Raw genomic sequence first — 25,709 nt, forward strand, 5'->3', positions numbered from 1 at the left:
CTCGGTTACAAATGAACTACATTATCCTGTATCAAAAATAGTGTGGTCAGCAGGACAAGGGCAGTGATTCTTCCCCTGTGCTCTGCATTGGGGAGGCCACACCTGGAGTATTGTGTTCAGTTCTGGGCCCCTCAGTTCAGGAAAGAGATTGAAGTGCTGGAGCGGGTCCAGAGAAGAGCAACAAGACTGGGGAAGGGACTTGAGCACAAGCCCTATGGGGAGAGGCTGAGGGAGCTGGGCTTGTTTAGTCTGGAGAAGAGGAGGCTTAGAGGTGAGCTCAGCACTCTCTAGAACTACCTGAAGGGAAGTTCTAGCCAGGTGGGGATTGGTCTCTTCTCCCAGGCAGTCAGCAATAGGACAAGGGGCCATGGGCTTCAACTCTGGCAGGGGAAATTTAGGCTGGAGATTAGAAAGCAATTCTGTGCAGAGAGAGTGGTCAGGCATTGGAATGGCTGCCCAGGGAGGTGCTAGACTCACCATCCCTGGAGGTTTTCAAGCTGAGACTGGACATGGCGCTCAGTGCCATGATCTAGTCAATGGACTGGAGTTGGACCAAGGGTTGGACTTGATGATCTCTGAGGTCTTTTCCAATCCAGTCAATTCTGTGATGCTATGTGAAAAGCTGGAGGACCAAATGCTTTTCGGTTTTCTTACAAAGGGATTCACAGATTCTCTATAAAATTCTACACATTTTAATAATGACTCAATCTCCATGTTCATTGCTCAAGTACTATTTCTAGCTGCAAAAACTTTCAAGCAGCGATCTTACCCTCAGTATTTCTGTAACACATTTGGTAAGCCAAATTTGGGTTTTTTCCTTAAAATGTAAAGCTTTTCAGACAGTGGTCTCATTAAATATCTGTAATTACTACAATGGGTGTTGGTATCAGTTTAAAACTTATATGACTCAAAGCACAAGCACAGCAAAACTGTATAGACTCTATTTTGGAAAGTGTCAATTACGCCAGGGATAATGCTTTAAGTCAACATGAGAAGTTTGCCCTCTTGTGGCTTACTTAGCTTCAAAGTACAGATTTTCACCAAAATCATGTGACTTCCAAGTGAAACCAGTATATACGTGTGTATATATATATATTTTTAACTTAAAACCCTTTACAACACAGCCAGTCAGAGGAAGCAGCAACATGACCTGTAAGAACTCTGAATGCAAACTCAAAAGTTTTAGTCCTCTACACAAGATTATCCTTATAATTTTCTAACACTATTCCTCTTCATTCCAAAATCGTATAGCTTACATTATACTCTTTGAAATAAAAAGGAATGTTTACAAACACTTTGAAGTATATTTTCAGGGGGTTTTTAAATGCAGAAAATTCAAGCTGCTGCTATGCTTGGCATCTCAAAAAATAAGGCCCCATAGGAATCCAAGTTGTGGAACAAAACAAGCTTGTTGCTTTTTGTTTAAATTGGGGGTTTAATTGTTCTACAGTATTTGGTGTTATTCAGATGCTCATACTCAAAGCCAGCTCATTGGCTTCACTGCAGAAGGTTAGGGGGTCATGGTGGAAATCTGTTCAGAATCAAGTTATCTGGGAGAAAAACACATCTGGATTAGCTAGAGCATGAACCTAAAATGCTTCCATTTGCAGCTTTCAGAATCCCATTCGAGATAACTTCTGTTGGTTTTGTTTGCTTGCTTTTCTATTATGAGAAAAACATCACAGAAAAAGGTACCTCCAGCATTCAGGGCGCTTACTTTTGATTCTAGAATTATAAACTTTAAATTCGAAACAAACCAAGTAGAAAAACGTAAAATGAGACGTGTTCATGCAGAGTTAAGACACAGAAAGGCAAAAATAAATATCTTCTTCAAGATAATTAGTGGAAACATTAAGCTGACATTTATAGAAATGAAGTGCGGGAACTGTTCTCAGACGTGTTTTCTTTGTATTACCTCATTTCCATACACCATTAGATGATGGGTTGTGATGAGAGATTTGAAGACCACTACCCAGCTACTGTTGGTAGTTCTTTCAAATAAACTGTCTGCCAGCTGTGGGATGTTCACATTCATCTCATTTGTGCACTGGATTAAATCTGCAATACAGAAATTATTATGAGTTCTGTGAAGGAAGATCAATAACATATGAAAAAAAAATCAGTACACACATTTTATATAGTAATATTTTCTATGAAAACTGAGGGGCTTTCCAGTAAAATAAATAATTTCTTGAAAAGCACCATGACACTGGTTTACCATAAGTTCATAACACAAACCCCACTCTGCTCACTGCCAAGATTTCTGGTCCTCAACTGCTTTTGCAGTCGCTTTAGAAGGTCCCGGAACAGAAGTACCATAATGACTTACACCATCTCTGACTAACAGTTCCCAGCTTTCAAACATCTAAAGCACTAACAGCAAAATAATTCTCACATGCTACCATTTAATCAAGTTTTACTGGAAGATGATGACTAGAATTAATTATAAACCTCAGATTTCTGGCCTCTTAATGGACCAGTAAACCCTTCTAGACACTGGTTAAATGTGAGTAATAAATGATTCAAACACTGCTTAGTCTTGATAGAATGCAATCAACACCTTTGGAAGGGCAGAGGAAATGTTAAGTAAAAAAAATGACCCTCTAGCTGCAATGCCTGAAGCTGACAGATTAATTTAGTTACAACAAAGTGGGTTGTTAAATGAAAAGATGGTGAGGAGCACAGCGAAACCCAAGGCTGGCTCACTAAAACAAAGCTACCCAATTTGTGCTCAGCATGGACCTCCAGCAGATAAGATCTAGTGATTCATCAAAGAGTTATTAAAAAAGAGTTACCCTAACAGAAGCAACTATATTAACAACCAAATGTGATACAGCATAGCTTTGCTAGCATTTAGTATGAAGCTTAAGCTTAATGCAACATAGTTCCGATGAAATTTTACTATCACCAACCTTTAAAATAAAACAGTAACTTTCACTCAACCTACCAGCCCTGCCAAAGGTCGAAGCTCAGTAAGACTGGAGTAAGCCCTGTGCTGTCTGTGGGCTACTAGGACTAACTGGAAACATCTGCTTAATCTGAAGGGAAACATTTAACCTTTGAGGACAGTTTATACCCTGCTATGAACAACCCTTCATCAAGGAGGGACTCCTGAAAGACAGGACTCTCCTTCAGCCAGAGGCACATCAGCGCGGCTGCCACAAACTCAGAACTAGTAGGGTCAGAACTGAAAAAGCTGCTATTTCCAGGTTTAAGTATTAAAGGAAGCAAGCAGGAAATGATTTCCACATTCAAAACGTCATGAGATGGAGAGATAAGCGATTCCCTTATCTACAAGTAAAACTGCAATGACTACAGGCGTTCATGACCTCATCTTTAAGTCACAGTTACCTATTATTGGATGATGATTTGGGGCTGTTAAGACAATGCTAGGATATTACTCAGCAAGAGATGTGCTCTGAACTAGATCATTAAAACCAAGCCCTGCAGCTTCTTGATCTTCAGGTCTTCCCACCTAAGTAATAACACAAGCAGTTTTGTGCACGGCTGTCTGGCAGGAATGCACATTAAATACAGAGGTATATGCACCACAGGATGTCAAGGCACACATTTTGGCATAAGAGGTGCAAATGCCCATTAGAAAGTGAGAACTTCTATTCTTAAATGCAACATTTGCCAACTAGTCAAGAGTAACAAAGACAGCGGCGCCGCTTGAAAACCCACCATCTGAAATCACTGAAAAGATTATATCCACTCTAGATGTTTTGTGAGTGAAGAGATCTTTTTCTAACATGCCATTGGACTTTCAAATCATGTTTTGGTATCTGTTGCAGTGTGTAAAAGAAAACAGGCTCTGTAACCCAGCAGAAAACCATCCCCTCATAGAACTGATGAGTGTTTATGTGAAAAGCATATAAATGCACTTGGTGGGGGGAGAGAGGGCTGGCACATTAGGAAGGAGAACTAGTAGCTGACTGGGAGAGAGCATACTATTCCATACTATTCCAGATAACATCTTGTTTGGAAAGGAAAATAAAAAGGAAAACAAATACAAATAAAGGCATAGCAAGAGGGTGAGAAAGCTAAGAACTCAATCTTAGGGGAACAACAAAACCAAAAAGGTAGTGAAGGCACTGTTAGACATTTCTGGCTATTTACTTTTCCAAGCCACAACAGACAATGAGGTTCTATCCTACCTGCGGCCATTAAGCCTATCACCTCCAGAAGTGATGATTTTCAAGGAGGCTCAAGATTCAGGGTTAATTTACCATTTGCTCAAGAGCCCATGTTTTGTAAGCATGTTCTTAGTGAACATGAAGTAAAATCTGGCAGCTAAAAAAAATAATGTCAATGAAGAGACATACTCTATGATCACAGAATCATAAGCAATAACAGAGGTACACAAGCAAGTCCAGCGTTGAATGGAAGGAACTAAATTTCCACATGCAAACAAGGGAGTCACCATGATACCAATTACTACAAACTAGTTTAGCAAAACATGAAGTTTCTTTCTGTACAAAATGCTGGTTGGACAAGAAAGATGCTTAATAATCTGGTATGTCCTGACACCCCAAAGTGCCTACAACAAATACATTTCAGGCAAGTTAGATCTATTTCAAAGCTCCTTTGAAAGTATTCGCATGAGCAATGCTAATTAGGAAAAGAAATATTTGTGCAGTTAAATCCAAATTAGATCAGCAACTTTTGTGCTAACCATAGCAGAATGAGCACAGCACAGCTACAGCAGAAGACAGTTCCTGCATCCCACACCGCTGCACTGCCTGCTCGGGAACACTGTCACATGCAGTGTTCTGGCTTATTTATCCTATTCCCACAGACACCGTTCATTAAGGGAGAGGAACAAATATATAATTACCTTAACATCCTACACTTTACACAATTCATCTCACACCCACCTATGAAAATACCAGCTATGGAATCTGAAACCTAAGTGCCCAAAGCAACATATGTCAAGATTGCTAGTTACTGGGTATGGTATGAATAGTGCGACAGGCAAGTATGTAACCAAAGGCAAAGGCACTAAGGGGAACAGCTTTAAACAAAAACAGAAAGTAACAAACAAAACATCAAGTAAACAAAAAAGGATACGCCTTGGTGAAAGTGTGATGCCCGTTTCATCTTTGAACTTCTTGGCACAGCAGAGAAGGGGGAGGATTGAATAATTACCCCCATCAACTCTACAGAAAGGAAAGTCTCTGTTGTTGGTGAAAGGCTTGGAGGGGAAGCCGTATGAGGAGCGGCTAAAGTCACTGGGTTTGTTCAGCCTGGAGGAGACTGAGGGGAGAGCTCATGGTGGCTACAGCTTCCTCACAAGGGGAGGAGGAGGGGCAGGGCTGAGCTCTTCTCTCTGGTGACCAGTGACAGAGCCCGAGGGAATGGCAGGAAGATGTGCCAGGGGAGGTTCAGGTTGGACATCAGGAAAAGGTTCTTCACCCAGAGGGTGCTGGACACTGAACAGGCTCCCCAGGGAGGTGTCACGGCCCCAAGCCTGACAGTGTTCAAGAAGAGACTGGACAGCATCCTCAGACACACGGTGTGAACTGTGGGGTGTCCTGTGCAGGGACAGGAGTTGGACTTGATGATCCTTGTGAGTCCCTTCCAACTCAGGACCTTTTATGATTCTATGACATGGTTCTATTGACTTTCTGCATTAATGCCCACAACACTTCAAGCCGAAAAAGAAACTCTCCTGGGAAGTACAAACCACCTTCCTACTCTGAAAGCTGCTACAGCTTCCACAGCATAAGGCATACAGGGGAAATACAAACACTATCTTCACAGGCAGATGTTTCTCAGAAGTTCACAGCCAAAGGATGAGAGGCAGCAGAAATGCTCCAACAAGGGAAATTCTGATCTTATGAAGAAATTACGAATCTCATTATGAAAGTGGTCAAGTACTAGAGCCTGTAAGCAACCAGATGTTTTAAAACGACCAGATGTTTTAAGTAGGGGGTTAATTAGAGGACCTTCTGAGGTCCACTCCAACCCAAAGAAATCTACAATTTTATGTAATGTCTGTGGAAAGAGACTGAGAAACGACTAAGTTAGTCCAAAAGAGTAGTCCACCAGCAGTGTATTTCTAAAGATCTGAAAACCAGAGACCTATTTGAGTGATTCACAGGATTTATGTTTTGTAGAACTCCATTTACCTACCGACACTAAATCATCCACCAAATTTCAGAGATTAGATTTTCCTAGAAAAAAAGCAATTCTAATTTGTTTTTTAAATAGAATAATCTGAACCACGTTTTTGTTATTTCAGTTAAAACTTCTACTGCTAAATGACTTTTACATCATTCAGTTCTCTTTGGTTTTATGGCTTTTTTTTTTTCCTACAAAGCAAAGATTTTGCAATGAATTATGACAAAGGTCTGGTCTACAGACTTTTTAGTAAATTGAAGATATGCAATTGCACCTGTACCAAAGCCACTACATCGCCTAACCCTGCTGAAGTTAACTAGAACAAAACGTTCTGTAAAATACTGTAGAATACTCTGGATCAGAAAAATAATTCATTTGTACATCAGCTAAGATATCTACAGTCTTTGCAATTGTTCAGGCTTCATTACAGAAAAGAACTAAATGATTTGTTGCTTTACAGAATAGATATCTATTAGCTCAGAGAAGTAGAAAGGCGAAAAGTACAGTGATATTACAGTAAGACTGCAGATTCATACTCAAGAAACAAGAAGCAATCATGTACACAAAGCAGCTACTACAAGGCTAAGACGTTGGAGTACAGCATCTACTCCACACTAGGCACATAGACGTGGATTAACCAACCCATGGTAAGTGGTCATATGATTCCTGACCCACGGCAAACACGAGGCAGTCAGGCTGAAGAGCAACACAGCAAAGGCATCTCCCACAAACTATCCTAGAAAACAAACATGTGCTTGCAGCATGTGCCTGTGACCTCACTCCTTGTGCAGGACCTTGTTCTGCACTAAGAAGCCTCCTCTGACAAAGCTCTGAAAAATTAGTTCATTTACTTCCAAACAAACAGAACCATCGGGTAAGATGAACATGTTTAGTTTTGTTTGTTTTTCTTTCCAAAATCTTACCCATATTAATTGCAGTACGATTATAGAAACTTGGCTTGAAAATAGACTTAGCTAACTCAGACTATCATTTACAATAACTTGAATAGCAAACCACACATAAGTCAGAATTACGTTCTCCGTGTATCGATTATTTCCAATACTTTAGCTATACCTCTCATTTTGAACATTCCTATTCATAAGCATCAACCTGAAAATATTTACAATAAACAGCTCATCCAGGCCAGAAACTGTGCCCCACATCTCCAGTTACTCCAAAATAGGTCAAGCAAGTGTGACAGATTCCCATCTTGGTAACTATGGCTTTTTCATCTTTTATACCAAAGATGCCATCTGGAATGGTTATATTCTCCAAGATGCTGACAGATTTTGTTTGTTTGTTTTTTTAATAGTGTGAGAGCAGGTAACTGAAATATTGACCATTCAACATTAGCATGCATACACAGTGCCAACAGCTAAATTACATTCTTCAGTTAAGAAAAAAGGTAACAACAAAAGCCACACCAAACCCACAAAACCATTAACGGAGAACAAGGTAAATGACATCCCACTTAGTTCATTTATATATATTTATATATATATATTTCCTCAGATACAGATAAAATGCTTTCAACCCCTCACATTGTAAGTTTTGGCCAAAGAACAAAAAGTTTGAAAATGCTAAACTGCTTAGTCCAGTAGTCACCTGTCCATTTCCTACATCTCATTGAACCTGAATTCAGGTTTGCTAACAATACTAAGAACATTGTATGAGGTTCAGTGAGTCCAAGTGCCAGGTCCTGCAACCCCAGGCAGCACTATAGGCTCGGGGAAGAGTGACTAGAAAGCTGTCTGGGGAAAAGGACCTGAGGGTGTTGGTTGACAGTGGCTGAATATGAGCCAGCAGTGTGCCCAAGTGGTCAAAAAAGCCAACAGCATCCTGGTTTATTTGAGGAAGAGTGTGGCCAGCAGGACCAGGGCAGTGACCGTCCCCTGTGCTGGGCACTGGTGAGGCCAAACCTGGAATCCTGGGGTCAGTTTTAGGCCCCTCACTACAGGAAAGACCTTGAGGTGCTGGAGCGAGTTCAGAGAAGGGAATGGAGCTGGTGAGGGGTCTGGAGCACAAGTGTGATGAGGAGAAGCTGAGGGACCTGGGGCTGTTCAGCCTGGAGAAAAGGAGGCTGAGGGAAGACCTTATCACTGTCTACAACTGCCTGAAAGGAGGTTGTAGCATGGAGGGTATTGGTCTCTTCACCCAAGTAGCAAGTGATAGGACGAGACACAAAGATGAAGGGAGTGGAGCATCTTCCTTGTAAGGAAAGGCTGAGGGAGCTGGGTCTCTTTAGCCTGGAAAAGAGGAGACTGAGGGGCAACCTCATTAATGTTTATAAATATGTAAACAGTGCTACAAGGACAGAACCAGGCTCTTCCTGGTGACAACCAATTATGAGACAAGGAGCAAAGGGTATAAACTGGAACACAGGACATTTCATTTAAATTTGAGAAGAAAACTTCTTCACTGTGAGGGTGATGGAGCACTGGAACAGGCTGCCCAGGGGGGTTGTGGAGTCTCCTTCTCTGGAGACATTCAAAACCCACCTGGACGCCTTCCTGTGTAACCTCATCTGGGTGTTCCTGCTCCGGCAGGAGGATTGGACTGGATGATCTTTCAAGGTCCCTTCCAATCCCTGACATTCTGTGATTCTGTGAAAATGGCCTCAAGTTGCACCAGGAGGTTTAGATTGGATATTTGGAAAAATTTCTTCTGGAAAGGGTTGTCAGGCATTGGAACAGGCTGCCCAGGGAAGTGGTGGAGTCACCATCCCTGGAGGGGTTTAAAAGATGCAGAGATGTGGTGCTTCAGGATATGGTTTAGTGGTGGATTTGGCAGTGCCAAGTGAATGGTTGGACCTGATGATTTTAAAGGTCTTTTCCAACCTAAACAATTATATGATTGTATAATTCTATAATCTAGGCTGCCTTTATTCCAGCAAAAGCATAAGATGGTAGATGAGGTTCCAAAATATCTTTGTGGGGGCCCAGGGTACCTTGGTTTAGTGGTCAACTTGGCAGTGCCAGGTTTACTGTTTGACTCAATCCTAAAGGCCTTTTCCAGCCTAAATGACTCTATGATTCTTTAAGATGAGTCTGGTGCAAGACTCAGCAGTTGAGCTTGTTCAGGACAAACTGCTGCAAAATAAGGGGTTTTTTTTAAACACTTATGTGGAAATTACTTGGGAATAAAAATTATTCAAGACTACAGGCTGCCTTCAGAAGTTGGGAAGCTACAATAGGATGAGTGATCTGCAGAACAGTAACTTCAAGGAACAGTTGCAAAGAAGGAGCTTATTACATTAGTATGGATGAAAAATATATGAATATACAGTAGTAATACAGCTAATTTTGGTCTAGAACAGGACCAAAAAAATCTTCAGAGTAAGTAAGAGCACTTTGCTCCTCATTCACATATGTATGTGGATACTGCAGTTCTATGAAGCTGACTGGAATATGATTAGGAAACAAGTACTACAATCCTGTGAATCGGGACATACAATATTCAGCCTAACTACAACTAGAAAAGAAACTAAGTCACAGATCCTGCCAGAAACTCAAGAAGTTTGTATTGTAAGAACTAGCCCAATTTATTTATTTTTAAAAATATATTAAAGAAAAAAAAAAAATAACAGCTCAAAAAGAACTGCTCCACAAGACAAGCACATCAGTTTACTACTGCTCCTGTTTAAATGATCCAGTTTTCACACTGTGGCTTATCCAGTAGGTGAGGGGCTTTGCTTGGCATATTTTCTTTTGGTCTCTGCTAAAGATACCACAGTTCTAAAAATCTCAGTGTCCCCCAAACCAGTTTCTTACAGGAGTGCAGCCCATGGTTGCCATCCACCCATACTCACAGAAACTGGTGTCACAAACACAGCATTGCAACTTAGTACAAGATTCAATAGGGAAATGGCCATCTGAATGATAAGAACAACAAAACTGGCCTTAATGCATATTTTAACTTCAGAAACCAACACACACTAGTGTATAAGGCATGATTAAAGAGACGCATGTATGGCTTCACCACATAAATACTTGAGTTCTCCCAAGCCAACATAAAATCAACATACAAAAGACGCTATGGATTATTAATATATAAACCACATGTTAACAGCCTGAGTTTATATATTCTGAATACGCACATGCTCAGCTTCAGGTCCAATAGGAGTCTCCAATTTATTCTGTGATCATTCACAAACACACATTTACACAGCTCTGTCCAATAACAATGTAGATATGAATAGTTATTGATTTTTAAAATATTAAGTATCACATGACAAATTAAGCAAATAGTTAATTTCTTTGTATCATTACCTGGGGGCAGACGTGCATGTTACAATTCTCTGCCCTAACACAAGGTATTGTCAAAGCTTAAAGGTCATTCTGAATAGACCACACACTTTTCGGATAGCATATGCTGCTTTATTTCAGACTAACTCAAAACCCAGACAAGGAAAACACTATGAAAAAGGGATACATATATAATCACACACAAAGTTTTCACGAGGAATTCTTAATACCTTACTCTTCTAGAATAGAATCAAAATACTCTAAAATCCAAAACACTCGAAGTTCCACATGCCAGGGCCAACAGCGAAGTTGCCCAACAAATTCTATGAAGTTGTCGGGAAACCTTCATTTGCTGTAACACTTCATCTCTTCTTAACAGGATGAAAGCCAAAAATTACTATTAGAATTTTAAATATGTACTGATGGATGCAAAGTATAAGCCAAGAATCCATCAGATCAGATTCACCTAACTGATAAATTTATAACTGAAGCTACAACACATATACCTGGTAAATTTATAACTGAAGCTAAACCACATATTGAAGTAATTTCTTTTTTAAATATAAAAGGAAATTAAAAAATTTCTTGAATGACTTGAGTAATTACTCTTAGGAAATTATGTCCACATAGAGTTTAATAGAACACAGTCTATTTAGCATATGGATTAGCTTTCAAACTGACAAGATAACGTGCTAGTGACTGACATTCCACTTGCACAAGGAACACTTGTGGCCAATCATTAATGGTGGAATATGGGACCATGTCTATACTTAAAATAATCCTACCAGGACCGTGTATTTGCTTATGATCAATCTTTTCCCCTCTACCTAAGGCCATACAAAAGGATTTTAGTAAAGTGTTTCAGATTTAAAAAGCTATTGACATGAGATTTTTTTTTTTCCTCCCCTATAGGGGAGAAGCTTTTCCACAAGACAAAACATTCAACGTTGAAACATTTTCATTTTATTCACTATTGAAAATCATGTACAGTGTTCCCTCATTTGGTAAGAAATCTTAACTGAGATGCAAATGCTGAATATAAACACCTGTTCCAGTTCCATGGCTCAGGCATTACTGAGGGTTGGATGAAAACATCAGCACAGACACAACAGTTTCCCACGTAATGACACAGTGAAGCCGAGGCTGATGCTGCCAACTCTCTTTAGAAATTTGCTGAAAAAATTCAAAGATCAGATGTCAAATTTGCACCAAATTGGTTAATGATCGAGAGTGACGGGGTTTATGCCAATAGGAAGTTTGCCACTAGACAAAATCTTCCCTCCTTTTATTCTGTGTTAGGAATATAGTTACAGCAAGCACTAGTGGTGGTATGAAGCTTAATTTACTGTTTCTGAAGGAATTTTATGGGTTTGGGATTAATTTATCTCCATCCCCCATAGAGCTAACAGGATCTATGTACACAGGTTCTGGCAAGGCACACACACCTGCCCCATCTTTCCAGCAGTTCACAGAAAAACTGTTATGCTATAGGGAAAGTAGGTGTTATTGAGCAAAGAACACACACACAGGCACTCCAGTTAACTTAATGGAACATTTGACAGCAAGTCTCAAATGAAGAAGAAACTGAATTGAGGCACATGTTGCAGCAGCTGCAAAGTTATCCATGGTCAGTTTTCATCCTGTCATTTGCTAAACTAAAAAAATCCTTTTTAGCCTGGGTGGTTTGTGTGAAGTTTAACATGAAATATAAGAATTACCTAATATCTCTATACTAGATATTTTTTTCTATTTGCATTGTTTTCTTCGAACTTCCATAACAGATCATCTTCCTGCCTCGAACCGAAGGCAAGTCAAGACAGCTCCTTGTCTACACATGTCTAATATCAAGTATCAAGAAGAGTTTTTCAACTAGCTGCTGATAAGTATTTTGGATTGTGGTGCTTATTTTTCCATTCACCTTGAAAAGCTGCTTATGAAGGCTGGGATATTTATTCTAATTTTATCAATTTTCAAAAAATTATTTTTCAAAATATCCCAAACTTGAAATCACTTGACAAATACACACCAATTTTATTTTTATTTTATTAAGTTGATTAACTCTAGCAAAACCCCTTGAAAACATTTACAGGACATTCAACATGTATTCTTCCTCAATATTTAAACACCAGAGGACTTAGCTGTGACATGAAAGCAATTTGGACACTTCTTAAAAACATAACAAATCAGAAGTACTAAAATAACAAAATACAAAGGTTGGCTGTAAAATCTATTATTAAAATGTACTTCAACAGATTAACAGTTCTATGAGGGTGAACCCTGACACATTCAAATCTGATTCTACACATTCCAACAGACATTTTAAACCCAGAGAAATTAATGTGTGCATATGGTGAATTTCTAAATGATTTCTCACCTCTTCAATAGGTAATGTCCTTATTTAAATACGGAAAATAACATTACAAAGCTCCTGGATATAAGTATGTAATTTTCGTTAGAGAACCAAACCATCTGTTTAAAACAATAATCAAATTAGTTTTGTACATGAGTTCAAGCATGTAAAATTGATAATTTTTTAAAACTGATTTCTTCCTCAAAGAAATACATTGGGGAGCTGCAAATGAAGCCTGTGCTAAAACAAAGCAAGCCCAAATGGCATACTAAAGTGATCAAGCTAGAAAAAGAGAGTGATGTTAAATTTCAGCCCGAGCCAGTTAATGACATTTAATCTGATGGAAGAACATTATATAACCAGCATGTATTTGAAAACTGAGTGAAAATTAAATGTTTTCACAATCACCAGAAAATATCTGCATTTGCAGTTTAAAACAAAATATGCCATGAATAATATAGTTTCATTTCTCTTCTAAATAAACCCATTTGTAGCAAACTGCTTTAGCAGAAAGAGTTGCCTCCAGCAAACTTCTCAGTGGCTTCACCCCAGTCACCTCAAGAAGGGGACAAAGAAGTCTGGATCACACATTTCTTATAATTAACAATAAAAATGCCCAGCTGAAGAGTCTTCCATAAAACATTATTCTAAGAGCTAGATACACTGACTCGGGAAATCAATTATGGAAGAATTAAAGAAAACTGAGAAGACCCACTCTCTTCTGGGCTTTCCATGTTTAAAAAGGAATGTGATTTAATCTTATTTACATTAGATAAGCAGGATAAAAAAAGGCAGAAGGAAGGTTTAATATAATGCAGACTAACTTGTTCTACAGCCAACATCTTATATTTTCATTTCATCAAGTCACATCTTGTCTTTTTCCTCCAATTCAAATAAGTCTATCATGTTCCCTCTCCTACCTAAAACTGCAGTTTCTAATTGCAATTCTTAGAAACTACTTTAAATCTCTATCAGTAACCCTGTGAACTCAGCATCATTGCCTCAGGTATCTCTGTCTAGATTTACAACTACTCTTTGACTAACCTTTACTTCTTGTGCTTGAGAATTGGAAAAAATGATTAAGATACTTTCTGTTAAAAACAGAGTAAAAACTGGTGCAGCTGGATAACTGCTTCAAAGATTTAGCTGAGTAACACCATGATTGTTTACCAAAACTCATCAGCAAATAAAGCATTGATAAATGAAACAGTACTTGAAGCTAAAAATAAGGGAAGCACAACTCAAAACCCAATAGGTAAGTTGCACTGACAAACAATATTATTTTTCTTTAATTTTTTCATCTTATTCTCACATACATGTAGGTGCCAAATTACCATTTGGATAATCATTATGAATGATGTATCAAAATCTATTCTTCAAGACATATCAGAACTTTGCTTCCTAAATAACACCTTACATTTAAACTGCTGAGTACCCTCATCACACTTTAAAGGCTAACATGAAAACACTACTGCTAAATTTTGTCTCAACCGCTCCAGCCACATATTGTAAATACAATACTCTAATTTCAACTGCTTTCATATTATTAATCCAGAAACAGTTACAGGCACAATTACGCAAGCATAAGCATACCATGATGGCACATAAACAAGTCAGAGCAGTTTAGAAATTCAATATACCAACACCATGATCCTTATCTGCTCATCTAATCAGATACATTTCTCCTTGGAAAAAATGACCATTTTAAGGTGTTCCATTCATCCTGCAAGCGTCATCATGTTACGCTTTCAGGCAAGAGAAGTTGCTGGTATTCTGTCAAGCTCAATTTAAGAAAGTAACCTGAATTTCCAGATCACCATAGCAGAACAAAGTTATACAGACTTAGGATCACTGAGTTATAAAATAATTCATGTTGGGCAGCACCTCCAGAGGTCATCTACTCCAATCTGACATCTGAAATGGGTCTATTTAGACCAACTTGGTTTGCTAAGCTCCACTCAGCTACTGCAGAGTCTTGACTAAACTTACAGGTTGTTGGAGCCTGGATCCCTCAGAGGAACAAGTTCTCAAAACATTCAGTTGTGGAGCCAACATCAGTGACCACTAGTTTTGGTCAGTTTTATGACTCTTCCTCTCTATTAAGCTCACAACTGAACAGACTTGGAGCTAATGGCTCTGGCTTATGTGGCTAGTGCTACAAGTCAACTCAATCCTTCATTCCCCTCAACGTTTCTACTCTTCAATACAAACCACAGCTTAATTCACCTAGATCTTGATGCAAGTTTAACGCATCATGTAAATTCATTTTTTAGACCAACACAAATTCATACAAACAGGTCAGGACAGTTATACAAACAGTCCAGGAGAAGCATCATTGGGGAAGAAAGAGTGATCCTTAAATTATACTTTCCGTCAGACTCTCTCAACAAACTACCCTTTATATTATTTCAAACCCTAACTTTGGTGTTGAGTGGGATGACGGGGACAACACATGGTGGGGACACAGCCCCACATTGTCTTTCCACCGCCATACAAGATAAGAAATGGTTCACAGAAGACCAAAACTGGCAAAAGCCACTACAGAACAGGAGATGATGACACAGAGAAGTAAGAATAATAAGAGGAAAAAGAAAAGTGGACAAGTCCTCCCACTTTCAGCAACAATAAGCTGTTATAAAATTCGACTATTGTACAATAGTCACCTGCTGTTCTCCAAAGATGTCTGCCTTGGCTTTCAGTGGTTACTCCACATCTCCACAATTCCAAGTTTCCTTGGACCTATCCTATACCTCAAAAGCCCAATGTTCTGGTGCAGATTAAAAAAAGAACTTCCTCTTGTCAGTGGAGACAAAATAACCCACCATGTGCACGTAAAAGGCATCAACACAACAGAAAAACACTCATCTCTTATATTTCTTACTATTTTTCTTTCAGTGTTTCCTAACTTTGCAGTCTTAATTCAGCTGATCTCTAGATTTTCTAAAGTTTCAGTATTTTTTTTTTTAAATATAGTACCTCAAGCTGGGTACTGAAGCTCCCCAGTACCGAATATAATGGAAAATAACTGTCTCATAATACCTTTTTCTATAGACACACAGAAGGATGCCCATCTTTCCTGCAGCCTTCCGTTGGTGGATTACAATGAAAATGAAATGAGCCAAAGCCTCTTGTAGTGCTCCAGCACTTTCACATAATCCTTTTCTACTCAACTTTGACACCTTCTTTACCCATTCAGGAAGTACTACTCCAAATTATCAGCATAACTTTGCCTTCTAATCTTGGTCTGAAGAGCAGCTGCAAACATTCCCTGCACTATGCTGTTCTGTTAACACATGATGTATTCCAACACACTGGTTATTAATGAAAAGCATCACTAGAACCAGATATGGACATCTTCTCCACTTTAAATATCCTCCAGTTCCATGTGATATAAGCAGCCCGTATTGAAGCAGTTCTCCCATGCACTACTTAGAATCATGCAGAAAGAAAACATATTAAAAAAATGCTTGTTACCTGCACCCATCAAGATCAGTTGCTGTAACAGGAGAGGACTATCTTTGTTAAAATCTTAAAATATTAATCACTACAACAGTATCTAAAATATATTAGCTATCTTCCTAAAGATTAATTTTCCAGGTCATCTCCCTTCAATTCCTTTTTGTCTGCTGTTCTTCAATATTCACATTTTCTTAGAGACAGCATTCAAAACGCAAGAGATTATTTAAGCTAGAATCACAAATTTAATTTCAGAACATGTTTGTCAGGTCCTGCCTATCTGAGTTCAACTAATGCAAGTAAATAATCCTTAGTGAAGTTTCCTGAAAAAAACAACCAAAAAGTGCATTTCTTTCCCCTTGTAAAGAATAAATGTATTAAATATCTGGCCACAATTATCTTTCTTATAAAGCTTAAAGAAAAAAAGGCTTGTTAATGTTTCAGACATCTCAGTATCATTTACTCCCTTTTTAGACAGGCATGCTTTTAAGTTAATTATTACGAAAGTAAAGGTTATAGATCTCTGGAATGAATGTAACACACTGGCAAAAAATTCTTTAGATGAATAACCATCAGTGATTCCACATCTTTCCACAAAAGAAAGGTTTTGACACAATGAACTAAACCTCCACTAGGAATTTTTGCTGGTACTGTATGTGTGTTTATTCTTTGCTTTTGTTTTTTGTTTGTAGGTTGGTTTTTTTTTTTGTGGGTTTTGTTTTCACCTCAATCACAGCTTTCTTAGTAGGCCATTTTAAATAGTGAGTTATAAGCTCTTTTCTGTCTAAAAATACCCATTTTAATCACAAATCCAACACGCAAAGACAGTTTTTAAGCACACACACACACACTGATGTTGTTTATTGATGGTGAAGTCATGTGCAATGAATACAAGTTAAATAGTGCAAAGAAGAGGAGTCCAGAGCTCTACTGGGCACATAATGTGAATGATTCCCAGCAAATGTTCATACCAGTGGAGGTTTCCATCAGCTCAGTCTACACCAAGCAATCCATGACTCCCTAGAACTGTCTTGGCTGAGGACACAAAGGCCTGACTTTGAATCCTCTCATCTCCTACATACAAAAGTAGCAGTTTGAAAGACATCTCAAAAATTAGAGTCTCCCACATGCAACACTTTAACATGTATTCCAAGTTTAACAGATTTAAACTAGGGGGTGACCCACCAGCATGAATCATTGAAGTCTGCGACCTTCTAACTGCCTGTATTTCATATAAAGAACAGATGGATGCATAAGATTAGTTGCACAGGTAAAATTTTCTCTCCCTCTAATATACGTAACACTCAAGAGAGCTTTTCAGATATCCAAGTGTTTTTCTCCTCCTGCTAAGGCATTATCCTGGCAAAGTTCCAAATTTTATCAATATTGCATTACTTTTAAGAAAAGACCTTAAGTTCTTCCTCTAAACAAGATGACAAATCAACTACTGCCTCAGCACCCTAAGGCTGAGAAGTATGCAAGACATGCTAAAACTACTGAACACTTTTGCTCTACATTCAGTTCCATTATTTTATCATGAAATCTAGTCCAAAGTATTAGCTCCCACACACGCACTAGCATATTGTTCCCACCAAGAAGTATCTGTAAACTTAAAGCCTTGATCCTATCTTAACAAACATGCTTAACAATGAGCCTATGAATCATATGCTAAAGGTGATTCTTGATTACGAGATGAAAAATGCCTGTATTGGCCAACTAACATGACAATTCTTGCATAAGCGGTACGCTCAGAGTATTTAACTCGTTGGCCTATTTAAACCAGGGAGAAACAAATATTCTTTTGCACTGATCACGTGCTAGTTTCAGTGCATTCAAGAATAAAACTATGAACAGTTATTTGTTCAACATTAAGTCAGTGTTTTCAGAGCACATAGCTGCGAACACTTGATGATGCGGCCACTTCTTTAGTTTCTGACGAGCTAGAAAGGAGATACATGGGTTCTGTATCAGCAGCACTGGTTGAGAATCCATTAAGACAGGTGGCTGGCCAGGCTTTGATTTTGAATGGCAGCCATCTGGTTCAATATGGAAATAAGTATTTAAGTTTCATATATTAGAGTAAAATATTAAATCACTATATTAAATATTATAATAAATATTTAACTCTCCAATATAACATTTATAGTGTGGATAGTCACACATAGTGGATGGATGGAAGCACAATGAATTGCATTAGGTGGAACATTTCTATTTTGATGAAGACTAATTACTTTGAAAATTATTTAGCTTTAACACCACCTTTATCTCCTACTTCAAACATGAAGCTATCTCAAGCAAACAGTCTGCATATACATGAGTTTATCCTATGATTTTACATTAAGGCACAAAAAGGCACATAAGACAGTTTATAGAGAGCTGAGAGTGATCAGTACGTGATGCCAAAGATATTAATCCTTGAGTCTCTCCATCATCATTGTACACATTGAATATGTTATCATGCTGCTCTCTTTCTCTCTGACAAGAATACTGTCCACACCATCTGCCTTTGCAGAATGCAAAATTTTGGTTATAGCATGCACTTATTGCCCTTTCCTTCTGCTCCAAAGGGTCCCATTCTGTAAATATTTCATAGCTCCATACCCCCACACAATGAGACAATGTGACAACGGATGTGTGTTAAAAACACGACTTGTGAAACACATGTACAAGCCACTGTTGTACGGTAGCATGCTACGAATCCAGTGTTTTGGAACACCTCCTAGACTCACGTGAAGTACTAACAAATGTCCTTACCCGCAGCTTGCTAGCAGTAGTACAGTAACAGTATTGTAGCTCAGCCTGCTGGAACAGACAATTTGTCAACAGCAGACACTGCAGAACAAAAAAAAAATCCTCAATGGGCCCAATTCTACAGTTGTTTAGCAGCAAGATGACTTATTTTTTCAAGAAGCTGGACCTTTGATATAACTTCAGTATCTAACACTCCTCAATGCTGCACAGAACTCCTGATCTCAACTTGTGAGAGTAGGTCCCCATAGCTGTTTATGCCACCATCTGATAAAGCTAAATGGCGAGTCTTCAAAGCTTCCAGTTCCAGAGCTGGTCCATATGGGATTCAGATCAAACCTGTTAATAAGTATACCCAGAGGCAGCCAAAGTACCTGTGTCACCTTCCAGCATCTATGACTTTTGTAATCCTGCATCACAGTAAAACAGAGAAAACAAGCCAGACTTCATGCGCAGAACATTTCACCAGTGAACACCTCTAGCACAGTTCCTAAATCTAAATATATACGTATCCTCTAAACATACAAAGTATTCACACAGGTGCCATTTAGGTGTTTCCTGGATGTTTAACTCCCACATCACTTCATTCTAAAGCCCTCACTCTACAGCACGGTGAAACTGAAACCACCGTGTAGCATTAACAACGTCCTGACCTCCCGTCCCCACATCTCACTGAACAGATCACAGAATTATACAATGTCCTGAGTTGGAAGGGACCCACAAGGATCATTGAGTCCAACTCCGATTTTCCAGCCAAAAAATTATCTTGATCTTTGTTATTTTAGAAATGATCACACACATGTAATTCACATTTTCCCTTTGAACAGCAGTGCTGCATCTTCAGTTTAATACACAAAACTAAAGATAAGAAATAACCAAAGCCATGTGATCTGTGGCATTTCTACTTCAATATTCACCTCATTTCACTAGCTCCAAAGTCTCACTCTAGCAAAGTTGTTTGCAATATCTGTCATACTCTTCCATTTTAAAAATAAGGCTTTGGAAATTAGATTTCCTTCTAAATAGAATCTAATTCAGAGCAAGAATAGCACATTTTTCCTGAAAACCTTTGGGAGCTGTCAGGAAACATGTATTTGAGTTAAAGGAGTTATGCTTCTGTCTGTGCTTACCTCCAGTGCCGCAACTGCAGATGAAGATCTGTATATCCACCTCTGTACAGCAAAGTTTGCTGGCCAGACCATGACCTTCTCTAACATCCAAGGTTTTCCAGTTTCTGGAAAGCACTCATACCAAAACGCATCTTCTACTATGAAGCCTCTCAGACTGTGTAATGCCTGTGGCACACTAAGTGTACCGGTGTCCTCAGAAAACCAGAAATCATACAGGATGATAAATTCAATGCAACTGTAAAAATCTTTAAATGCGTGCTAGAATGTATTTCTTGGCAGATACCATCCCCTGTAGCTTCACCTACAGTAAAGGGCTGTCTGGTTAACTACTGGCAAAAAAAATACTCAGACATATCATTTTGTGGAAATAGGCCTTCTTTTGTCATGAGCTCATGCTAGTTTGTTGTACAAAGTAAGCTGCTCTGTCAAGAGATTCTAATGGTGTAACAGTTCCTATTATAAATCCTTGTGCCCCTGCAGCATATTGGCTAAAAAACAACACTCAATATTTAACTGCTTTTTGTATACTTACAGAGTAGCAGAATTGGGATTTTAACCCGATAAAGTGAAAATCTGGGAAACTTTTGCACCTAACACCAAACAAGTTTAAGCCATATTCCAAAATGATACGATTATTAAATCATGCTCTTCCAACATCAAAGATGTAAAAATGATTAATGAATTTGGGTTCATTTTAATACAGGAAGTACGAAAAGCCCAGAATATAAACTACTGAACGTGGTGCATTTTCTGGTGTATAAGAAACTGAAGCACAACCAAACTATTTAGAATTTAATTAGTACTATTTATTGCGTGACAGTGCTACATTCTTTTCCTTATAAATAGCACAATGCCCACCTGTTGGAGCAAACCTCCTCAGATCATAGCCTTTAGCGCAGATTCTCACTATGAAGCAGCTTTACACACATCATGCTACAATCCAGACATGCAATGTTTCCTATTTTGTGTGGAAAATCTGTATATCTTTCTTCTCTTTTCATCTCCCAGGGCCTTGTCAGATGATCACTTGCTTTGAGCTGACTAAACAGAGCTTAACCAGTCTTAATGAAAACTAGCTCTGGTTTAAGAGCTTATAAACCACGACATAAGTAGCAGCCTAAAAGTGCACAATGGGGAAAAGTGGGGAAAATAAGGCAAAGTCAAGAAAAACCACACTGCTAACAAGCAACAACACAAAACTAAACACACACTTAATGAAGGAGTTTTGCAGATAAATGTTTTATTTTATTTCTCTGTAGTTTCCATAAAAGAAGCTGGTCAATCCTAAACTAGTAACCCTCAAGATTTTACCAAAAAAAGAAGAGTTCTTTCTCCACTGAGAATGCAGGGGCAACAAAACCACTTGTTCAAAGCTTGCTGCAAAGCTTTTCTTAGCAAATCTCAGTTAACGGATCAAAGAGAAAAGTAATTTAAGTTATTTGCCTATTATACCATGCAATGAGTTTTGTTAAAGAAAAAACAAATCCTGACAAATTATCTGTATGTGCAAAGCAGCAAGTCCTCAAACTTCAAATATAATTTGATGAAAATCAAGCACCAGCCTTCTACAAAGTGACTGGAAAAAAGTTCCACAAGACAGCACAGGTTTACACAGTTGGGTACTTAGTCTGGTGTCTCAGAGATCAAACAGGGTAAGTCGTGTACTCCTGGATAGTATACAAAGCAGTTTGAATACCTAGTTTTGCACAATGTGTCCAAGATTTATCTTTATACCAAAAAACTGAAAGTAAAACAATCAGCTTCGTAACAAAGCATGAGGACTGAGATGACAGCATAAAGTGAAAAATGAATTCTAGACATGAAATCTTGAAATTGTGTTGCTTTCCTTCTATTCCTTGCTCTTTCCTCTAAATCTCAACAGTGATTTCATTGTGTGAAATGTCATCAACATACCAGCCATCTCTAGATTACTTTTGTCTACTGCTAAATGAACATTTTTCCCAGCAGGAACAGGAGAAAGAAGCATAACAAAAACCATGAAGCTATTCCTTCCATGCTAACATATTCGATGACATGTAAAATTCTAGTAATTTTGGTTAAAAACATGTCACTACTAAATTATCTAATATTTTTAAACAACTAAAATTCAAGATACCTGGGTCTAGAGCACTTCTTGCAGCCATTGTAATGCAAGCTCCCCCAATTCCATACCATATATTTCACATTTTGCACTTAAACTAGGTGAACTCATTGAAGGAGATGTAGCACTGACAGCCACTTTCATACCTTTTCTTTTGGCCAATACAGGATCAGATTTTGAGATGAACTGTTAGAATCAGAGCTCAAAGGAACAAAAAAAAAATTCACCTTTCTCCTCCATCAAAACACAAGTATCTTCAAAAAAATGTTTCAACTGACCCTCATGTACTGTACATGTGCAGCTCTCCTGTGAAGGGAGGCAGTCAAGTAAAGGAACAGCTAAAATCCACCATGCTATTAATAGAAATGTTGGAAATGCCTGCCTCATTTAGCTTGTGCTTCTTCAATTTAGACTAACATCTCCCATGAGATATTCAAAGCTCCCTGAGCAAACAAAACTCATCCTGGCTCATCCCAAGTATAACTTCAATGCACATTTGAACAGCACCCTGTGACATGGGCACAAGTGCTAAAGGATCAAAAACATCCTTTACTCTGAGCAGCTTTGACATATGCCGTAAAAGTTTTAAAATATACTGTGATACAGGTTATGGTGGAGCAGGAATGGCCTTCACTGAATACAGGGAGTGAAAATAAAGTCGCATTTTCCAGCACCTATACACAAAGCTTTACTGATTCTTGGTAGAACATAGAATCATTTTGGTCATAAGAGACCCTCAGGATCATCCAGTCCAACCATAACCTAACTCTGGCACTAAACCACGTCCCTAAAAACCTCGTCTAAACACCTTTTAAACCCCTCCAGGGATAGTGACTCCTCCACAGCCCTGGGCAGCCTGTTCCTGTGTCTGACAAACCTTTCCATGAAGAATTTTTTCCTAATATCCAAGATAAAGCAAAGAACATTACAAAGCAGAACCGAACATCTCCCAACAATGCTATTTTGAGTTTCATAAATCCAGATCAGCTCTTCCCCTTATCCCCCAATTTTAGAGATTGTTTGTGAGCATTTTGTTAGTGACCATCTGCTTATCAAGTTTCACAAAATTTTAGAGCAAATATGGAGCTTCAAACCCTTAAGTTTGAAACTGGACCAGTACGAGAGGTTGTACACAGAAAGAACTCCTCCGTAACCCACAGCTTTCAGACGGGAATTTCTCTATTTACCGTGCACAAGGTCATGTCCCAATCACAAACAGCCTCTAAGATAAACTAAAGCCAAGAGCAGAAGTAAATAACATCTGCCTTTTAGTCCTCAGTAAAAGGAAAGATGACTTCAGTCAGATTCTAGCTTTAAAATATTTTTTTTTCTTAAAGGAAAGCTCTAACAATGCAAAATATAGTTATTCCATTCACTTCAAAGTAAGATTTGTTCACTAGTTAAAACCTCAGAGAGCTAAAGAGAATATGGAGCTATAGTAAAACTAGGTGTTCTAACATCTTGTGTCAGCCCTGCTACATACCAAGAGGCTGAGCACATTCCTGTCTACAAAGGCTCCTCGTTAACAGTTTAAAACAGGGACAAAAGTATTTCCTCTAATGCACTTTACTTTACTTACAGATTATTAAATCTAAAGAAATTATCTTCATAGAGTAGCTGTGTGTAAACAAAATAAAGAAAAAATTCCACAAAATAGAAAATCAACCTCTGAAAACATAACAGCTTCAAATTCATAACAATGCAACTCCAAACATCAGAGGTTGAACTGTGCTGTTCCCTGGTATTTGAGAAACAACACGAAAGAGTCTCTGGTTTTCCAGCCACTCACAGGCCAAATTCAGCACTGAAACAAACTTCACATATTCCATATTTTTAATGCAAAGTAGTTTGCCAGGAAATTTACCTGGTTTATGTTTTAGAATTACATTTGATAGGCATAATGAACCATAACTGAACCAATCTAGAAGACAGTTTGAGCCAGCTCTCTGTTAAATCCAGACTACCATTTCCCCCCTCCAAAGCACAGCATAGTGTGCTAGTGCTTCAAAGAGTTCACAGCTAGGAGTTGTGCATCTTGAGCTTCTCCATCAGACAGCTAATCAAATGTAGCAATTTCTTATGCATTTCATATCCTTATTATAAATCACTACAGCCCAAGAATGCAAAAGTGCTCATGTCTGGTTTTGACTTTTCTTTCATTCCTACAATTAAAATCCATTTCATTTATATTTTTGATACTCTTAATTTTATTCTGCAGTGCTATACTGTGACACTCATGACTGAAATGCAAGTGCTCTGAGGAGAAATAACTCTGAGTTTAAGACAGGTTATTAATATATTACAGAAAAAATATGAAAAGGGTAGTAAGTCCAAACTCAGTAATTTGAATAAAAATCAGCTAATTACAGCATGTCTGTATCAATGAAAGCAAAGTGACATTGACTGTCACTGTGAGAATTAATTCAAGATTAAAAGCTACCTAAGGATTACAGTGTATTTCTAAATAGTAAACAAAGTTGGTATGTCAAGAAGAAAAAAGAACACAAGGATATTGTTCAGAGAGGTGTTTTTTCTTGCTTAACTGCAGCTTTGATTTAATAGCTGTAGCTCATGGTGAATAAAAAGTAATTGCAAATAACACACCTGAATTCCCTCCCTAAAACTTACAGACTGATATAATCACTTATGTAAATACGAAACTTAAGAATATAGACCTGTAGTAAGACTGATTTCTGGTAGATAGAAAAAGGGAGAGACAATTAAATCAAGTTACACCACCGTTCTCAGTATGGTGCCTTAACCATCACGACAGTTAACATTTCACATTAAAAAATTATGTCAGAACACCAATACACAGTGTTGTGGATCAGAAAAAAAAACCAAGAAGTTTGAAATAGATTGCAAGGATGGCTGCAACTATTATGGCAATAGGGGGCAGGGGGAGAGGGAGGAGATAAATGAAATTCAAATGCGACCCAATTTTCAATTAAATATCAACCCATTCGTCAGCAAGAGTGGAGATATCAGCCAAATAAACCAAGTGCAACTGCAAACAAATGTAGGTAAAATGCTGTGACTTCTGAAGATATGGGGAGAAGGGGAGAATAGAGGGACATGACACTACACAACAAAATTAACCCACAACAAAAAGCAGCATCTGAAAAGCAAGAGCTGTACAGGAGCGTTGCCATATCACATTACAGCTCATTATCCACCCCAGAAGAATCCAAACATTGCCAACAGCAAAGCAAGTTACAAGCAGCCCTTAAGAATGCCAAAGAACATGAAGACACCTACTTCTACCTTTTATTAGCCAAGACACTCAACCTTTTGATTTGGCAGATAAAGCAACAAATCACAGACAGAACTGCTCCAAGCGGATTTACTGCCAGATTAAAGGCATTGAAAAAAAAAAATCTAACAAATGCATTTAAAATACGTTTACTTCTGGTTTTAACTTGAGTTTAGGTTAAAACTTGGTGTATTATCCATTCTGGGTCTTTAAATCCAGTTTACTATTGTAACTATTGTAACTTATGCTATGCAGTAGAATACCAGTGGGATGGTTTTGTTAGGGCTTTCTGGGGGTATGGGGG

The 25,709-nt window shown here is 38.3% G+C and overlaps 1 protein-coding gene across 4 annotated transcripts in view; it reads right to left on the reverse strand.

The window, feature by feature from the left end:
• PICALM (phosphatidylinositol binding clathrin assembly protein) overlaps positions 1-25,709 on the reverse strand; it is a 72,874-nt gene that overhangs the window by 39,930 nt on the left and 7,235 nt on the right. For all 4 annotated transcript variants that reach the window (XR_013923450.1, XR_013923451.1, XM_080361575.1 and 1 more), the window contains exon 2: positions 1,916-2,058. Coding sequence is in view for 2 of the 4 variants with exons in the window: in XM_080361575.1 (XP_080217701.1) it covers positions 1,916-2,058 (143 nt within the window). In the remaining 2 variants the exon portion in view is untranslated. The remainder of the gene's footprint in view (positions 1-1,915; positions 2,059-25,709) is intronic.

Source organism: Nesoenas mayeri (assembly GCF_963082525.1).
Source record: "Nesoenas mayeri genome assembly, chromosome: 1".
In the NCBI taxonomy this organism is placed as follows: Eukaryota; Metazoa; Chordata; class Aves; order Columbiformes; family Columbidae; genus Nesoenas; species Nesoenas mayeri.